The sequence below is a fragment of the Aythya fuligula genome, chromosome 1 (assembly GCF_009819795.1).
Source record: "Aythya fuligula isolate bAytFul2 chromosome 1, bAytFul2.pri, whole genome shotgun sequence".
NCBI lineage: Eukaryota > Metazoa > Chordata > Aves > Anseriformes > Anatidae > Aythya > Aythya fuligula.
Genome location: NC_045559.1, coordinates 125860414 through 125879891, shown reverse-complemented (window position 1 = coordinate 125879891; position 19478 = coordinate 125860414). Strand labels below are relative to the sequence as shown.

At 44.5% G+C, this 19478-nt stretch overlaps 1 protein-coding gene across 3 annotated transcripts in view; it reads right to left on the bottom strand.

Annotated features, from left to right (window-relative positions):
- SH3KBP1 (SH3 domain containing kinase binding protein 1) overlaps positions 1-19081 on the bottom strand; it is a 224657-nt gene extending 205576 nt beyond the window's left edge. For all 3 annotated transcript variants that reach the window (XM_032182102.1, XM_032182110.1, XM_032182119.1), the window contains exon 1: positions 18967-19081. In XM_032182102.1, coding sequence (XP_032037993.1) covers positions 18967-18970 — 4 coding nt within the window. In that variant the 5' untranslated portion in view covers positions 18971-19081. The remainder of the gene's footprint in view (positions 1-18966) is intronic.
- Positions 19082-19478: the final 397 nt, after the last annotated feature.

Here is a 19478-nt window from a genome sequence, read left to right as displayed (position 1 = left end):
CTTGGCTTGACCCTACAGCTGTTTGGGTAGGCTGGAAGCACTGGAGTTATCTTCTTGCCTGCCTTGCACTAACTCACATACAGGCAGCTGTTCGGCCACTTCTGTTTTACTGGAAGTTTAATTAAACAAACAAACAAAAAACACACCCCTTACTATGCAGGCTCTTGTATGTCTATGAGTTTTTCCACTTCTTAAGAAATGCATATAAATATTTGTAAAAGCTGTCTCCTCTCAGAGGATTTGATTACTGTACCATAAGTGTGTGTGTAAGCTGACAGAGACACATGAGTCACCAAAATGGACCACACAATGATGATGTTTATAGACTCTACAAAGGAAACCAAGAGCATAAGAGCATAGTTTGGAAAGATGAGAAGGAAAGCACACCTAACAAATGTGCAGATTGTGACACACTGATGGGAAGGTACTCAAGAGATCACTCAAAGTCCTCATTTATCACACTACTGAAGCTTGCAGAGCATGTAACAGCCTAAAAGTGCTTCATAATTTATAGGGACATAAAGTTGCAGTTTTTAAATCAAGCTCATTTTCTAAAGCATGCTTCATGCCAGCTTCTCAAACTGCGTTTTTGAAAAATTCCTTCTGCCAGTCAAATTTAATCTTTTTTGTTTCTTTTGAGGTGAAATTTGGTCTTTGTGGAAGCTGGAGTGATACTGGAGGCAATGCTGATCCAGGCAGGATAAGAGAAAAGCTGATCTGAGTTTCGCTACACATCTGCCAGTATATCATACCTCATTCCTGAAGGGCTGCACTAGGTTGCTCCTCAGGAATTGGACTAACAAAGCATCCTGCTTTGCACGATGATTTATGAAGCAAAGACTCTGTGGACAGAGAGCTCAAACTAATTTTATTTGTGAACCAACAAAGGCTGGTCTTAGGCCCAGCTCTGCCAAGGTAAACAGCTTGTTATGTTAACAGCCAAAACCCAATCCCTTTTAAGCCAAAAGCAGAATTAAAAATAATAAATGGGGCAGAGAGATCTGGCTTCTCTTTTTGGTGTATTTTTCTTGAACATATCATACCCCATTATGCCTCCAAGTCCAACCTGCCCCAACTTGCAAACTCCAGCTACAAGACCCCTTTCTGTTGGAAAAAGGCATTTTTCAAGTTAGGATTCATTCACCAAATCCAAATATGAAATCTAATATCAAAAGCTATTAAAGTCATTTTGATTTGAAAAGGGAATAAATGCTCATTCCTATGCCTACACAATCAGCTATTTCCTAACATTACATTACCATCAATCCTGATTGGAATGGAAAAAATCATGAAATGGAATCAAAACTAGTTATTACCAGCTCTGCTGGAGACCTGCACAGACCAATTCATCACTGCGATGTCAGGGACAAATATATACATGTATGTATGTTTGTATTTAATTTAATGCTTAGTGGTTTGGGCTTAAAATAAAAGATTTGTTGATTTTGTTGATAAAGACAAAAGTTTTACTTGGCTTGTTTCCTTGCCACATTTTAAATAACAAGGAAAATCTAATCTCTCAAAACTGACCTAGTCAGAATAAGCATTTTTTAAGTAATATCACCAAAATTTGAAGAGAGGGATGTCTGAGTTTATGGTACTTTCAATTACAGTACAGTGTCTTTCCAAGCAAGAAATGAATCAAGAACAGAAAGAGGGATTTGCTACTGCGCACCAAACCCGACATTATTAAATCAGCTTCTGGTGACATCTGAAGTGTGTAGGCACAATGGAAACGTTATTAATGTCTCTGGCACTATTCCACCCAAGTAACAGCATCCATATGGCAACACCACCTTCTGCAGCAGCATGGCTTCACACTCAGTTGCCGACCTTAAGCCTAGCGCATGCAGTCAGGCACAGCAGCTGAAGGGTGAAGAGCTCCTCTACTCTGAACGTCTTTCCATTTGTTAGCCGCTCAGCTTCAAGTGAACGATAAACACACACGTTGCACTGGCTTACCCCAAAAAAAGCCAGAACTGAAAGCAGACAAACTACCTTCAAGCATTCTACGCTGAAGTTTTAAGCTCACATTCAAAGCCCAGTTCCTCAGAAGACGGTGCCGCAGAGCCTTCCTCTTTTGCATAAACGTAACTGTTCAGAAGTAGCAAAGGCAGGAGCAGGAATCATGCCACTCTCACTCTTATGCCACCCTCCAGCAGAAGCCTCTACAGGAAGGTCTCAGGGACTCCAGAAGGCTTCAACTTCTCTCCCACCTACCATTAATCAACTACCAAAAGCTATTAATCGAGAAGTCTGAATGGGTTTCTTTCTGTTACGTGCCATTTCTCTTGTAAACCAGTTCCAAAGATTCATTTGGTAGCAACTACTTAATAGTTTATCAACATTTTCATTATAAATACATTTTATAACCCATTAACAATCTGGCCATCAGATTCCATCTGCCTCAAAACTTGCTAGACAAGGTCTTACTTCAAATGTGCTGTTCTGTTTGCTAAACCTTGTTATGAGCTGGTGAAAATATTATGCTTTTAGTGCTTACAAGCTTACTTTTAATTAAAAAAAAAAAAAAGCGTCTTTTTGCTATACAACAGGTTGCAACAAAACTTTAGTAAGACATCAGGAGCCACTAGGAGGGGAAAAATCAGTACCTTTTATTATACCAGATGACAAAGTACAATTGACATCCAGAACTCACGTGGGGAAAAAAAATAATAAAAGTACATTACACTCAATAGTGTTGTTCTCCTAACCCACGCCCGGAGAGCCAGATGGCCTGAAGACCAAATGCGACCTATAAAGCCGTTGTTTTCTGGGCTCTAGGAACATTGAGCAGTTGGCAGGACAATCAAATGCAGGATGCTATGGTACAAATGTGCCTGAGGGAGGAGGAGGAGGGTAGATTCATGTAAAGCCTGGCAGGATTTATTACGGAGGGCACAGCACTGATTAAGTGGGACTGTGCTGGCATAACCACTGAATGCCCATCTCGGGCTCCAACAGTCCTTCCTGTGCAAAACCATCACAGCTGCTGCAGGCACCACGCTCAGACTTCTCCGTGACGAGGATGATTATTGCTAAATGTTTGTTAACATCTGGGATGGAAGCAGGGTTTGCATGGGGCTCTTCTACCGCAGAACAAAATAATCTGTAGTTTGCAAAGACTCACGCATGCTATAATTCCGGATGAAGGAGACACTGAACAGCTCCTCTGAGGCATCACTCTACAAGAAACAGTTAAATAATAGTAATACCATACCATTAACTTTACAGTTTAAATGTACATGGCGACTGGGAGTCTTATGAAATCTTAAGCTTAGGCTCTTATGTTTTGTAGCGCATTTATGGCAGAAAACAATAAAAATTTTGTATGTGCTTGACATCAAGCAACCATTGAAGAACCAAAATTTGAATTGAAAAATCAATTCCAAATTTTGTCCTTTTTTATTTCCTTTTGCAATAGCAATAATAATCTGTGCTGAAACTATTTGTGAGGACTCAACTTCATGTAAAAAAAAGAAAAAGAAAAAAAAAGCTTGAGGAGGGGGAAAAAACAAGATTAGAAGGAAAACCTGAACTATTGAATCTTTCAGTGGTTAAAACCACGTTACTTGATAAACAGCAACTCCTCCGCTAAGGCACAGCTTTCAGTTCACATTATATTTTCATATTTACCCTTTGAGAACAATGGGGGGGAGCTAAAGGTCATAGTCCTAGAATGGCATCTTCTCTGAACCACTCAGCCGCAAGGGGCAGAGCGATCACAGAAGGGAGCCACCCCAGCCGCACTGCACATGGATCTTACCACGTTACAGGCACCAGTGGCACTTTTCACTAGCTTGTAGGACGGGGAATTAACTGGCTTCCAGTCCAAAAACCCCTTTGCCTTATGTGGAGGGCTGGTGTAAGGCAAAAGCAAACCCCAGCCAAAATCTCATTTGGAGGAGAGTGTGTGCACTCGTGGTTCAGACTGTCCTGGTGTGACTCTTCTCTGAGCCGAAGCCTCTCCAGCTTACACACAGTCCTAGCTATCCTCCAGGAAAAGGGGAGAGCTGGCTCTCTGTTTGCAAAGAGGGATGAGTATGCTAGGTTCCAGTTTTTAAGAAAAAACAAACGCCAAGTTATTCTGATGGAATGCACTCAGCAGGACAGGAAATACCTTATATTGTGGTGTTAAGGCAGTTGGTATGACCATAATTCATCACAAAAGCCTCACATTTACAGTTAGGTAAATACAGAACAACGGTAAGTCAGTATGTTGGTATTTCTCTCTATATACATGGGGAGTTTTCACATTAAGCATGAATCTCACCACAATTCTGTGCTAAACAATTTCAGACAGGTCATAAATGTTGTGAATTTATTCAGCTTTTCTTATTTAGGCCCATCACAATAGTTGCATCTCACTGAACTTATTACTGTCACACTCGTATCTATGAAACAAAACTTTTCCAGCAACACGTCGAACCACATCTGACCATCAGAGCTACAAGCAAGTAGGGTGTAAGCAAGGAAAGAAACGATCAATGCGGTTGTTCTAAGCAGCAGCTCTCACGTCTGCATTTCCAAAGGCTTCCTTATCTTCCTCAGCAGATCTACCAATATGTGTTAGATTAATGGGGCCAAGTCTCCTCAACCTTTTTTTAGATAGATTGCATGGATCGTTGCTGACATTCCGGTCCCTGGCAGTCTGGGAAGTGCCCACATCACACAAATTAATGTATCCTTTCCTACAATGGAAAGAGGTCCTTCTGCCTTGGACAACAAACTCCTAGCATCCAACTGTTGCCATTAAAAGAGGTTAAACTTGTGTCCAGTTCTGGGATCCCCCCTACAAAGAAGACAGGGATCTTCTGGAAAGAGTCCAGCGGAGGGCCACAAAGACGATACGGGGCCTGGGGCATCTTCCCTATGAGGAAAGGCTGAGAGACCTGGGGCTGTTCAGCCTGGAGAAGAAAAGACTGAGAGGGGATCTCATCGATGTGTATAAATATCTGAGGTGTGGGAGACAGAGGGATTTGGCCAACCTCTTTTCAGTGGTTTGCAGGGACAGGACAAGGGGCAATGGCCACAAGATGGAGCCCAGGAAGTTCCGCACCAACATGCGAAAGAACTTCTTCACGGTGAAGGTGACAGAGCACTGGGACAGGCTGCCCAGGGAGGCTGTGGAGTCTCCTTCTCTGGAGATATTCAAGGCCCATCTGGACGCGTACCTGGGCAGCCTGCTCTAAGGAACCTGCTTTGGCAGGGGGATAGACCCAATGATCTTTCGAGGTCCCTTCCAACCTCTACAGTTCTGTGATTAACTTTACCTCACCGGTTCTACCAGCGTATTTCTCAGATGCAGCAGGTGCTCCCAGGATACATACAGCATCCACACACAAGCTTACTTTTGATGCACGTTGTCTTCAACCTTGTGTAACTGAAGTAAACGGTGTTTCTTAGAGGTAAAGCTGTCTTGAGAGTCAGTTCACTTGTTTTAACTTGTTTTTTCACCTCAGATACTAATGAATACAACAAGCCATCCAGAAGAAATGAAGACTGATTAAATTCAGAGAAAAACATTTAACATCATCATCTTAACATGAGTTCCTGGCTCCTCCAATATCAATAAAAATAATTCAAAGTCTGCAACAGTTTATACCCATTGTTGGGATCAATAGGAGACGAGAGGAGAACTGTGAGTTAAGCCATGCAAACAGAGACAAATAAGTCCCATTTGACTGAAATTATACTTATGAATAAAAACTTGTTAGCAATGCTACTCATGGTGTCTAAATCACATTTCTCAGATAATTGAAATGCTAGGAAAGGCATCATTTACTTCTTCAGAACAAAAAGACTACTCTACTTACATAAACATAGCTAGAACTATATATAAAATTACCATTTAGCTAAATTCATGAGAATTTCTACTGAATGAATGTGCCAACATAAGAAGGATAGAAAAGTTGATGACATGAAAACAACTGCTGTTTAAGATTACTCAAAAATACTAGTCCAGTATAACTGTTGTGTGATTCTGGGCCCGTAGCTGCCTGGATGTGTGTAAATGCATCCAGATAAGCACTGAGGTGGAAGGTCAAATAAAAAAAAAAAAAATTACTGTAAAGCTGGGGAAAAAATACATTTTCAGTCATTTGATGTAGCATCATCTACCTCTCAGGAACACAAGAAGAGGTTGTGGTCAACACTTTGTTCAGTCTTCACATTGTGTACTGCATAAATTTAAATTGTTAAAATTTCAGAACTTCTAGAACAGCAATATTCACCCAATCTCATTAAAACCAGACTACAAGCATGTGTACAATCATGAATATGATCTTAGATGAGCTTGGAGTGTTTCACTACAGAAGCCTAAGCTGTTAGTGTTGTTACCCATCTTTGCCAACAGCAGCAAGCCTTCTGCACAGGAGGAGGATGGGAAGAATACGACGTACTCCTCTGCATCTTATCCACGTTTGCCTGAAGTAGTGATAAAGATGGGTTTAGATTAAGTGACCAGAGTGTAAAGTGGTGCACAAATACATCCTGTTGTGGTATTTCTGCTGTTGGAGGTGAACATTTCTGCAGGAAGAGATTGCTGGCAGCAACGGTTTGATACAACCCAAATCCTTGGACCGTGTTACAGCCCTTCACTATGTAACGCCAGCTGCAAACACTGTCTCAAAATATTTTCAAAGGTATGTGGTTCTCCCTCAGTTTCATGGAATTCTACTATTTTTAAGGCAGCAGTTGCAAAATATTTATCCCGGCAGCAGCTCTTGTGATTAGACCTGTAAAATATTAAGATTACAAACCAGTGACATGTTTTAACTGACACATTATAAACTGTCACAGAGAGATGTACTGCACAACACTGAGGACCTGGATTTGATGTAGAAGAGAAATAAACAGAAGCTTTTTCCCTTTTAACCCTCTTTTACGTAAATCCAAGTTCTTCAATCTACAGAACTTAGCATTCAGAGAAAGGCCAGGCCGTGTATGTGACTCCTCAAGAGTTTCATAATTTATAAGCCATATGAAAGGACACTTACTAGAGTCCCTCCACATACGAGACTGTCAGGTATTACAAGAGCTATGAAAGCTACATGTGTGTGTGTGCTGGGGCTCATATCTCTAAGTACAGATCTCTCAGACCACAGGTAATTTGCATCTCACCACTATGGTCCAATACAAGGTTTACATGCTAGTACTAAACCATCCCCACTAACCTTTATATTATACTGAAACAGCTGACCAAAAAACTCAGGTGTTAAAAAATAATCAATCAAACAAAAAATCTGACTTGTTCACTTATGTGAGTGACAAGGAAAGGCATCGTAGCTGCCTGGACGTGCAGGGATGGGATCAGGAGAGCCAAGGCACAAATGGAGTTGAGCTTGGCAAGGGATGCAAAAAATAACAAGTCCTTGGTGACAGGAAAAAGGGAAACACCACTCCCATTCTGAAAAAGGGTAGAAAAAAAGACCTGAGGAACTACAGACTTGTGAGCCTCACTTCTCTGCCTGGGAAGATCATGGAATAGATCCTCCTGGAAGCAATGTCAAGGCACATGCAGGATAAGGAGGTGATCCAAGACAGCCAGCAGGGCTTCACCAAGGGCAAATCGTGTCTGACCAATCTGGTGACCTTCTGTGATGGAGTGACTGCATCAGTCAACAAGGGATGTCATCTACTTGGACTTCTGCAAGGCCTTTGACATGGTCCCACATGACATTCTGGTCTCCACATTGGAGAGAGATGGATTTGATGGGTGGACCACCCAGTGGATAAGGAACTGGCTTGATGGCTGCACCCAGGGAGTGGTGGCCAATGGCTCCACGTCCAGGTGGAGCCAGTGATGAGTGGTGTACCTTGGTGGTTTGTCTTGGGATTGGTGCTTTTCAATACCTTCATCGATGGCACAGATGATGGGATCGAGGGCACCCTCAGCAAGTTTGCAGATGACTCCAGCTGAGTGGTGCAGTTGATACAGCATAAGGAAGGGATGCCATCCAAAGGGACCTGGACTGGCTGGAAAAGTGGGCCCATGTGAACTGCACGAGGTTCAACAAGGCCAAGCGCAAGGTGCTGCACCTGGGTCAGGGCAATCCCAGACATGAGGACAGACTGGGGGAAGAACTCACTGAGAGCAGCTCTGCAAAGAAGGACTTGGGTGGACAATAAGGTTGACATGAGCCAGCAGTGAGCACTTGCAGCCCAGGATGCAGTTGGCCGAATGAAGCCGAATGCACTGCATATAAGGATTCACAAGTTTCAGATGATTCTTGGGCAAATAAACCTAACTTTCGTATCAGATAACACGTATTGACTCTGTGCTTTCAAATTTCAATTTTAGAATTCAGGATGCAAATCTGAAGAAGTAAGTTTTAGATGGTACTGCTAATGCCTCTGTTTTCTCAGCTCAAATCAGTACCTGCAGGTAATTTCTGCCGAATGTCACAGTGAGTGTAATTCACAAACCAACTTATTTTTTCTTCTCTCCTGAATTAAAATGTTCCCACATCACAGCCATTAACTCCTCTGTTTTGCTTCAGTGGTGCTTTGCAAAATCCCATGCATCGATTGTGCCTGAGTGAGTAAGCACTTCCATTAAAAATTAATTTTCTCACAGAGAAAAATCTCTGAATTTTGAGCAAGGCAAATTCTTCCAGAAAGCAGATCTTATGCTTCTTGTAAAAGACAGCTCCCCGGGTCTCTTATAAAAGCAGGTTAAAGCACTCAAGAAGAGTTTCTTCACCTGAAGAAACAGTCGCTATTAATTCTAAGAGATCTCCTTGAGCTTGAGAAGTATCGTGAAGGAAGACAAGCTTACGACTAGCATAAATCCCCAAAGAGCAGACATTACATAGAGCTTCTCCTTAGAAAAACAGTCCTGAAAGCAAAAATTGATGCAAGCCAAACAAGTACATCTGAAAGCTTGTCGTCGACTTTCATCGCGAGCAGGAACAGCTTGTGACCCGCTGACAGCATTGCTCCGACGGGGAATTTAAGCCACAGCGTGCTGGTTGAACAAGAACGCTCAGCGGAGCCCAGTATGGACTGAAAGCACAAACAATAGCCAGCATTTAGGCAGAAGAGCCTGTCGCCGCGCCCAGGACGCAGGGACAAAGCGGAGAAAGCCGCAGGATGGAGCTCTGTGGAACTGGAGTAAACACAAACAGAGGCAACAAACCTATTGTCTGACAAGCAACTGCTCTGCTGGCAACCTCCTCCTCCCACCCGCCACCAGTTACCAGCACTGGTACTGTCTGGAATAAAACAAAGCACGCTGTCAAGGAAGCTACAACAAGAGGTCTACTCAAGACAAGTAAAACCTCCCTGAATGCTGGCACCGAATCCTTCCATAGCACCCAGGAGGCAGCAGGCAGCTTACAGCCATGCCACCAAGAGAACGTGAGCAGAGACAGCACTGAGTATTATCTACCTTAACCACTTCTTTTAAGGCTAGCAGAAAAGTCTACTTCTCTTCTACTTCATCTATGGAAAAGGTTCCTGAGTTCCTCCCATTTGAAGAATTGCTCGTGACCTTCCCTGCTTTCAATGAACTCTTGGAGCTAAGGAAACTGGACACTATAGCCAACGCTAAACTTCAGAGGATCTAAAGCAGCAAAGGGCACTTCTTGTGTTTCACATCTCTCGGCCCAGTAAGGCTGCACTGACTTCAACTCCTTGCTTTTGGTTTTTGAGCAAGATGTTGCCAGACTCAAACAGACAGGAACCGAAATTCTGTTTAAAAGAGCAACACCCTGCTCTTAAGTTCTCCAAAGTCAGCCATCAGGACTTCAGCACTTGGCTTCACCAATTTCTATGACACGTTCTTCTCCACACACCACAAAAGCACAATGCTTACCTTAGCTTACTTAATCCCTCTGAATCAGTATCGAAAAGGTGGCTGGCAAACACAGTGTGCAACAGGAACCACAGCGTTTACCTTCCAGGGGACCATTTCTGCCTCTGAAGAAACTCATTGGACTGCAGCAACAGTCCCAACACATAGCCAGTCCCTCTCCTTCCCGATACGGTACTTACAGGAAACCAGCTGAAGGTTGCTTGTCTTCCTAATTCGGAAATAAAATTAGTACAATTACCTGCATTCCACAACTAATTGTCATCAGAGTTCTGTAGGATCTTTGCATCTTAATATGGGGAGTTTTAAGACTATGCAGGTATTTAGGGAAGTTTCCTAAAAAGAGCAGTAGTGCACTCGAAAGGGAGATGAATTTGAAGGAAGAGTGTATGAAAAGATGAGGGAGCATCAGCTACCTGAAAAGAAGATAATGGATGAAGAGCATGTTTCCTGAGAAACAGGTGGGGAACAGCGAAGCAGATTTATTAAAAATGTATTTTGAAAATTTACAAAGCAGCATAAATGCACTTCTGGAAGTGACGGGAAGAGGAGAAACTGCTTTCTGACAGAATGAGGTGAAGGAGCAACAAACTCACGGGAGGAAGTTTCTTATGCAGAAAACTCAATTACATTGCGGAGGAACAGGCATTAAAATCTCTCTCACAACGCCAAAATCAGTGCAGACAGCTTTGAATCGGCAGGTGGTAGTTCATCATGAACTAGATGGCATCTTTGTTAACCATTTATCTTAATCTGCCACGAACCACCGTCAGTTGAGGTGTCAGCTAATCAAAAGCTAATTTATAGGTGCTTCGCACACAAAAATTGGAGTCTTCTAAATAAGCAGCACGCTAAATGCAAATCAAAGCGAGCGGTTCTGAAATGCTGCAGGAGTGACAAAAGAAAAAGAGCATTGGAGTTGACCCCGGTGGTTAGAGTCGAACTGACAAAGCAATTCAGCTGGTTTTAAGCGCAGGTAGATGGGGAAAGATTTGATGAATGAAATGATCAGCACTTACAAGGGAGGTAGTAAAGTTTCAAAGAAAACAGGGATTGCCCGTTTTGCAAGAGATCATTTGCCAGAGTGGCCGCCAACAGCAGCTGTCCAAGCAGATGAATATTATAAAAAAAAAAAATGTAACTGGTGAAGACAGCAACAGTAGCACTAAGAGTCCTGCCTAGTGCAAAGGTTGTTTCTTGCAGCTCGAAGAGCTGATCTTACTCCTCCAAATTTGCCTGCTCTTCAACAATACTTCTTTTTCTCTGCCACACAAGGATCAAGTTCAATCTTTCAGCAGTACCAAGCCAAGCGTGGAAGCAGGCGCAGAAAGTACTTTTTTCCTGCTGCATTAAGACCTCCTGTCAATAAAACAGCAGTTAACTAAACTGGGTGAACTTTACCCCAAAATCCCTGAATTAAATACATGCTGCCCCTATGAAGTTGAAGCAGTTCTGTACAGAAAGCACTGCTCAGTGCGACCGGCAAGACTCCCTGGCAGATGCAAAAAGAAGGAAGCTGCTGAGGAGCTGGTACGATGTGTAAGCTAAGCAGCTAATGGCCAACCAAGTCCTCAGAAAGTTTGAGTTCGGTTCCACTTGAAAAATGACCTGTTATTACAGTTATCAACAGAAGTAATGACAAAGAGCAGGGTTCCAACATTAAGACCACAGCTACTAGCTGTGAAATCAAAAACTAGTATCAGACTAAAATCAGTGACTGAGCCAATTCATTGATCGACTCGGGACAGCAAATCACTTAGAAACTTAAAACATGACCAAAGTTATGGGTTGCCTGTTTTGTTAAACAAAACCACAACAAAAGCACAGAAATGCATCAATCAAATGCACCATTGGACTCTACTAGTCAGAATTGGTGAAATATTTTGACATTGACATTGAATTGCTTGCAGCCTGAACCAACCCTGGATTCCACGGTTCCATACTGATAAACCTTTTCTTTCCCACAATCAACCTCAATATGCAGGTGTAAAGAAGCAAAGTTTCCAAGCTGCCAAGTTGGTGCTCTCAACAAACGTTGGCAGCTTTGTTTTCTTGGGGGAAAAATACAGTGTGTTCCAGCCTATAAATAAAAATATATGCATATTTAATGTCAGGAGTGCTCACAAACATACAGACAACTTCATCTGTGATCCTCTGTACTCTTCTGGAAGTGGAATTTAAAATACCATTACACCGGCAGTGAAGTTGCACACGTTTCTTGCTAGCAGGCAGCCTCTGCACTGCAGATGAGACAACTGGTGCGATTTTTTCCCCAGTTAGTAGGAACATTTCCTGCCTGAAGTACTGGTGCTCACTCCCAGGTGGTCAGAAAGATCTGTCAATACAAACTGTTTTATCATGCACTCAATATGAGGCTTCCCAAGCCGAGCTTTGACTAGAAGGGCATCACTTTCTGTACACGTTTATCCCTCCCCTCCCTTTGCCCAGTCATTTAAAGGCTGATGGGAGCAAAGCTAGGTTCTTCTTTAGTTTTCTGGGGTTTGGGCTTTTGTTTTGCTGTTTGTTTTGTTTTGGCAGGTAGCATCTGAGGGCTTTTGTTTTGTTTTGGAGGGGGGGTGTTTGTTGTTTTAATCTGCTATCTAAGCGGGGAAGTTGGACATTTCTACTCCACAAGCACTGGTTCTCCAATCTTGCTGGAACAGAGCATCCAGATGAGCAGGAAATTAACATGGCCCTGCCTAGAGTGAGAGGTCCTGAGGGGATATTTCTCCATAAAACTGGTGATGATCACCAGGACACATTCACAAGAAATAGCTGACGAAAAAGAAAAGTATCCAGGAAATCAATCTTCACCCATAAAACCTTCAAATCCTTGTTTATAAATCAGCATCACCACTCTTCTGAAACACGTCAGTAATCCTTACATTTGGAAACAATGATACCAGAAAGGTTTTTTCATCTTGTCATGATGAAATCCCAAACTAAAGGCATATTTTTCTGAGTGCACTTCGTTATTGCTGGTGTGCCCTCGTACACTGGGAAGCAGACAGATGAGCATTAGCAGCTCCGGGAGACCTCACGGAGAGAGCAGCAGTAATGAGAAAAACACTGAAAAATTAAGCTGTTTCACTGCTACTCAGTTTTATATCCGTCACCAGGACAGCAAATTTGCAGTGCTGCAGAAGCCTATCACCGAAAAAAAAAAAAAATCTCCTGCCAAGATAGCAGAGGATTAAAAATGCTTCTCTCCAGCGGTGAGGATGAATCAGCAACCACAGATAGATGACATATTCGATTTAAACCCGAGATGAGGGCTTTCAGTGAATGGTTTCGCATTTGGCTCCAAAATGCAAAGTTCTGGACGCGAGCGGTAATATTCTAATACTTCTGCTTTTATAGATGCAGCTATGTGGAAAGGCAGAGGCGCAGGCTGACACCGGTACGTTGACACAGCACGGAAAAGCACCAGCAGTTGTGCTGCCCCCCCAAGACCTCCTTCCCACAAAACCAAACCAAACCAAACCAGCAGAGCAGCCTGATATTCTTTCTGTATGTGTCTGGTTTGAGATCTCATTATCCATACCAAGCGCCAACAAGTTGCTCTGTAAATTAACAAGCAATTTCCTGGAAACTGCGAGAAGAGGACACAATGTGTTACAGGGATCTTTATTTTCCTGTTTTTTTAAAAAAAGCAGGTCACAAACTCGCTTATTACAAATTTCTTGTGGGACACAAACCACTTAATTTTTAGAGAAGAGTGGGGTGGCCACTGAAAGGCAATTAAATATGGACAGGTCAAGTTGTGCCTTGACTTGTAACACACGCAACCAATCCCTGTGGACATTTTTGAAAAAGCATTGGTCCCCAGGGCAGCTGCACACCAGCGCTGCCTTTGGTCTCCTTATAAATGAGCAGGGTTACGCTGGGTCTGGTGTGAGCCAGTTTCAATCATCAGGAGCAATTAAGCTGCATGGGATGAAAGAGCAGAGAAGAAATAAAGACGCACTGAAACTTTTTCCTTCTTTCAGCACAGACGCAATTTCTGACCCACGGCTCTAGACCAGTCTTCATCCCAAAACAAGAGCACAGATTCTCAGGGGCACCCACACTGGAACACAAACTGCTCCCAGAGTGAGAACAAAGCCACCCTTTCCCCCTCCACCCCTCACCACGCAGGACACTCCTTTCTCTAAGGCAAAACCAGGAACAAAGCACGGCTGAGACACCACAACAGTCATCTTGCCCTGGAGCTTTTAAGTAGGCATTACCATGGCACTCTCCAGATTTGGTTTCCACTGATGCTTCTCACTTAGCAGTAATAAAAAAAGGGGGAAAAGCCAACTCCATTTGCTGATACAATCCATGGCTGCTGACCTGCAGCATTAAATATTCTCTCACACGTAGGGACTTTGAGCTTTTGTCGTGTTTCCTCTCCGTGTGAAGCAGACTGTCAGCAATTACTTCTACATTAGCTGAATTACTGAATCTTGATACTCACCTCGCCTCTCCCTCCCCTCCCCCTAATATATTCTTCCATCATTCCTCAGCGTGCAGAATGTAGATATGCCCTACAGCTACCTCCTGCTTTTGCATCCAGGGAAAACATCCGCTCTTTGGTCCAGGATTTTCTACACTGTGATTTTAATATTTAAAAAAAAAAAAAAAAAGGTAAGAACCACACAAAAATCCACCATAATTCCTGAAGAGTTTGCTCTGTAACAGCAGTGTCAGAGGCCAAACAGACACCATCTCTGTGGCTGTTTGCTCTCCTTTGATCCCATCAGGGCTAACCTGCTTTCAGCACTTGGGTGACCTCTAACACTTCAGAGCTGGAATTTCAGCTGCTCCTTTCACATCCCCGGTCTCTCCTCTCTCCTCCCAGCGCACGCATCCCTTCCCTTCAAGTGGGGAAGGAGCCAACGCATTATCCGCAAGGTCAGTGCTGATCTGCTACATGAATTCTGACACGCTGCTGCTAGAATGATTACCAGCCAGCAGCATTCTCAAAAAAATACCCTATAACATGCAGTGAGCAGCAGCTGCAAAAGAAGAAGTCTGAATAACATGCAATTGTATATATTGGATTCTATTTCAACAGAAACATGCACGCGCTCAGCATTAATAGCAAAATAAGTCTGCTTATCAAGAAAGTGTGCTAATTTTAGCGTACATTTCCTTATACCTGGGCAGAAAACCATGAGTTTTCTAATAGCTTTGCCATAATTCTCTCCATACGCATCTTTCATTAACAACAAGAGGAACAAGAATTGTGCTCTTTTAAGAAACTGGAACTATCTGAAGTACGCTCCCCTTTATCGCTCTTTCTGATCTAAAAGCAAGACTTGTTATGAATAACTACCATGGCGACTCTGCAAAAAGATGAGCTACTTGAAAGGGGCAAGCAGAAGAGATACCAGCGTACATAAAAGCCTGTAAAATCCGAAATTACTTCCATAATCCTCTACATACACATACATGTATATGGGTTTTATATTCCTTGACTTCACAGCCCTATCTCAATCCTTTCAGAAGGCAGTCCCGAGAAGCTTTTATGACTTAAAAGGCATAGTCTCTTGATTTCTAGGGTAAAAAAAAAAAAGCTTCATGCCAGCAATTTTTATATGAAATTTCATGTAGGTTACTAAAAATATTTTATCAATTCATGAAAACCCCACTTGAACTCTGACCCTGAAGACATTCACAGGCTGTATAAATGTTGTAACCAAACAACTGAAAATCCCATCTTGAGCAGCTCCAAAGCAACAGCACTGTCAGAAATGAACCTACCACCACCAAAAAAAGAATTAAAATGAGTGACATCCCATACGAGGGGAAGAATAGAGACTTTCTACAGGTTGAATAAGGCTTTCATACAACATTTCCCATAGAAAGCCTTTTAAGAGCTGCTTACAACCTCATTAATAAAAGCCTCAAAGTGAAAAAAAAAAAAAACATTAATGCTAATCATCTTCCATGTGATTTTTCCTTGTTCAGCTGGAATTGTTCAATTGTTCTCCAGGATGACGTTACTGAATGACACACGCCACTCCTGGTGAGAAACGTCTCACAGCCATTTTGCTGAAAGGCTCCAAAAGCTCCAACGTCTTGAAGAGGAAGCTGAGAACTTGCTGAGGAGCAGTGAAGAACCACAGACACACCTACCGCCTCCTGCGAGCCACTTAACACAAATTCTGCCGAGCTCAAGCCTCAAAAATGCTTCGTCCTACCCAGGACTGTGGAGTTGTTGGAGTTACCAGCTGAACTCCCCGCGCTCCCCTCGCAGCGAGCTTTCTCCAGGACGCACCACAGGGCCGGGAACAAGTTTTATTGCAAGAGCAGCTCTTGCTTGCTGGAGGTCAGCGTGGCCCCCCACACAGGAAATGTGCTCAGAGTGCTCCCTCTATTGATGCTTCGATAAGAGAGAGGGAGAAAGAGGAAGTGGCCTGTCTACAGTGTGAAAAGAAGCGGAGGGGAAAGATATGCCATGGTAGCGGGTTATGAGGAAAGCAGGGCAGAACTTGAGGGCAGGGGAATAGGGAGAATTTGGAGGGGAGCAAAACAGAATTAGGAAGAGATTACAACTGGAACAGGTGTTGTGACTAGTACGGATTAGTCAGGCTCTCAAACAGATCCATTTTTTTCCCATTACGTTACTTTTTGGTGTAACATTCCTGCGCTGTGTACAGACTAGCTGTGGTATTTCACAGCAAAGCATCTTTCTCAACCACGACGTCAATCCACGCACACAGTCTGTAATGTAACTGGTTCAAAGGGCGCACGGCTGTCTGGGGCTAAACCTCTAACCATGGTAACTTCACACAAACAAAAGCAACCTATCCTCTCTTACCTCCTCCTGGCGAAAAAAACTTTAAAAATACCTTGAAAAATATTAAAAGAAGCAATGCTAACAAAAAGAAAAAAAGAAAAAGAAAAAAAAAATCACAAAAGCTGCAAGGTGAATCCTTCAGAAGTTTGATGATGACAGTGATCTGTAACCTGGTGTTTGCACAAGCACTGTGATGAAGGCTTCAGCTCAGTCCCACGGCTGTGTCATTGCGCAGGACCCCCAGCCCACCGAGTGCACAAAGCTGGCTCAAAAACGAGCAAAGACAGCAGAGCAGCTGAAAGAAGGATCTTCGGCCACTGCAGGGGGTGGAAGGTGTGTCTCGACTGACACCAGGAGCTGCACATCAGCTGTTGGGTGAGGTCGCCAGCTGAACACTGCTTTCTGCAATCATATTGTACCCTTATGTTTTCTAAATTTAACAAGGAGGATGTTTCAAACCCTTTTTTTTCCCGCTGTAACTACCATACCTTGCTCTTACTTTGTTTTCTGGATCTCCAGCTTCAGGAGGGCAGTCTGATATACAAGCATGCAAAGCTCTTGCAAATGGGACTGAGGAGTTTCCTAACCACGTGTAATTCTTATAAACAAACAAACAAACAAAAACCCCACAAGTGCATCCCCACAAAACACCACCTCTTCAATTCTCAGATATTTAAGGAAGGGGACTGAGCATGCTTCACTGTAGCCACAATTACTTTTAACATCTTTGTCCTGACCCTCTTTTAAGTTTCAGGAACTACCTCCATTAATTCACTCAGCTCTCCTCTGACAAGCCCATTCCAAATGGGAATTCATTTACATTCAGATATTCCAACTCTAATGTCATTAGAGAGCTCATGAAACATCAATAAATCTATATTTCTTCTAAGGCTCGGGGTACGTGCTGCAAAAAAGCTTGGGGCCATACACTGAACTTTAATATATACATGAGTAATGTACGCATCTATACACATACACAGGCTTGGAATAACAGCAATATGCGGTGCCACACAGAAAATATAAATGATTTAAATGTGAGGCATGCAAGTAACTTAAAAACAAAAGATTAGGAATCTCAGTAGTGCCTTACATGTAAAGAATTCACCTATTCTTTTCCGCATCTAAATACCTTTGAAAAAATGCAAACAATGCTAAAAATGTTTTTAATAAAACTCTGTTTTCACTTGGTAGCTCCTAGAAAGCCTTCACTTTCCTGCTACTCGTATCTTCACTTCCTCATGCAATTTTTCCCTTCATTTTTTTAAGCTACGAGACTCACGCTCTGCAGATAGGAACAATGCAAGGCTACCTTCTCGCCTCTCTGTTTCTGTGAGGAGAGCTCTGGCTGAATTACACTGAGTTGGGAAAGTCATTATCGAAACGAGCTCTAAAGGAGCCAGATGTGTACGATCGTGGCCTGTCTGTGGGGGAGAGAGGGAGAGGGGAATAAGGAAAGAAAGATGGCCTGCACTGCGAAGTCGGGGCGTTCAAGAAGCTTTCAAGGGCTCTAGCAATGCAAGTTACTACGCTGCTACTTTATCACTTCCCTTAATCTTCCGTGCCACGAAGATTAAAAAAGAAAGGTAATATTTGCACTGTGGATTAAGGAGCAATCTGAAGAGCCTTCCTGCGTCACCATACGAAGCTGAGAAGCAAAAAACATGCCCCGGGAGGGCACGAAAGCAAAAACGATATGGCAAAACTTGATGGCCTGTGACACACTGTACTGAGGAGAGATTTCACCCCATCCCTCAGCTGCAACCAGCCAGCTGGCCGTGCCCAAAGCCCTGCCAGAGCTCGGAGCAGCGCTACCTCAACCCTGACAGAGCCTTGGACGTGCACCCGGCTAAATGTGGCGGTCTCAGCCTCGGTGGTGGCTGGGCTGGATGGGGCTGCGTGTGCCCGGGTGCCTCTCAGCCTGGCCCCAGCACCCTGTGGGGGTCGATAAGCAAAAGGCAGCGCTCTGCAGGTGCACCTGGCGGCGTGGGGGGGGCAGCGGTGGGGCTGACCTCCCGCAGGCAGGCACGGAGAGGGGATCAGTCCCCAAAACGTGGCAGCAGGGCAGGCTGTAAGATGTCTGCCCACGCCGCGCCTTTTTACACCCAGCCCTTCCCCGCCGCTGCCCAGGTAGCGGCCGCTGCCCGCCCCGGGCGGCGCCGCCGCCTCACGCAGCCCGCGGGAGCCACCTCACGGGCAGCGCCCGCCGCCACCCGCCCAGCCCCAACCCCAACCCCAACCCCAACCACCCCAACCCCACAACGCCGCTCCCCACACACCCCGAGCAGCCAGCCCGGGGAGGGCAGGGGGAGAAGTTGGCAGCCACGAGGCGGGCGGGGGCAGCTCCTGCACCACGACCCGGACTCACCCATTGATGTGGAGCCGGGCAGCGCCGGAGGCAGGCCGAAAGTTTGGGGTGGCGGAAAAGGGAAGAGGCGGCTGCTGCTGGTGCTGCTGGTGCTGCTGGTGGTGCTGGTGGTGGTGGTGGTGGTGGCGGTGCTGCTGCTGCTGCTGCTGACAGCGCGGCCCCCTCCCTGCTCGCCCGCAGCTCAGCGCCCGCCGCAGCCGGGCTGCGTGCCGCGTCCCGCCGCCCTCGGCATGCGTGTTGGCGGGGAGGGCGGGCAAGCAAAAAAAATAATAAATAAATTTAAAAAAATAAATAAAAAATAAAATGAAACGAGGAGAGAGAGAGCCAACGGGCTCAGCCCTTCAGCCACCTGGGCTCCCCCGCTGCCGGGCGGAGCGAGGCGGGGACAGAGCGCGGCCGAGCCCGGGCGCCTGCTGGGGAGCCGCGGGGGTGGGCGGCTCGCCCGGGGGGGCTCTGCCCGCTGCTGCCGGTGCCGGGGCGGCTCGGCACGGCTCGGTACAGCCCGGTACAGC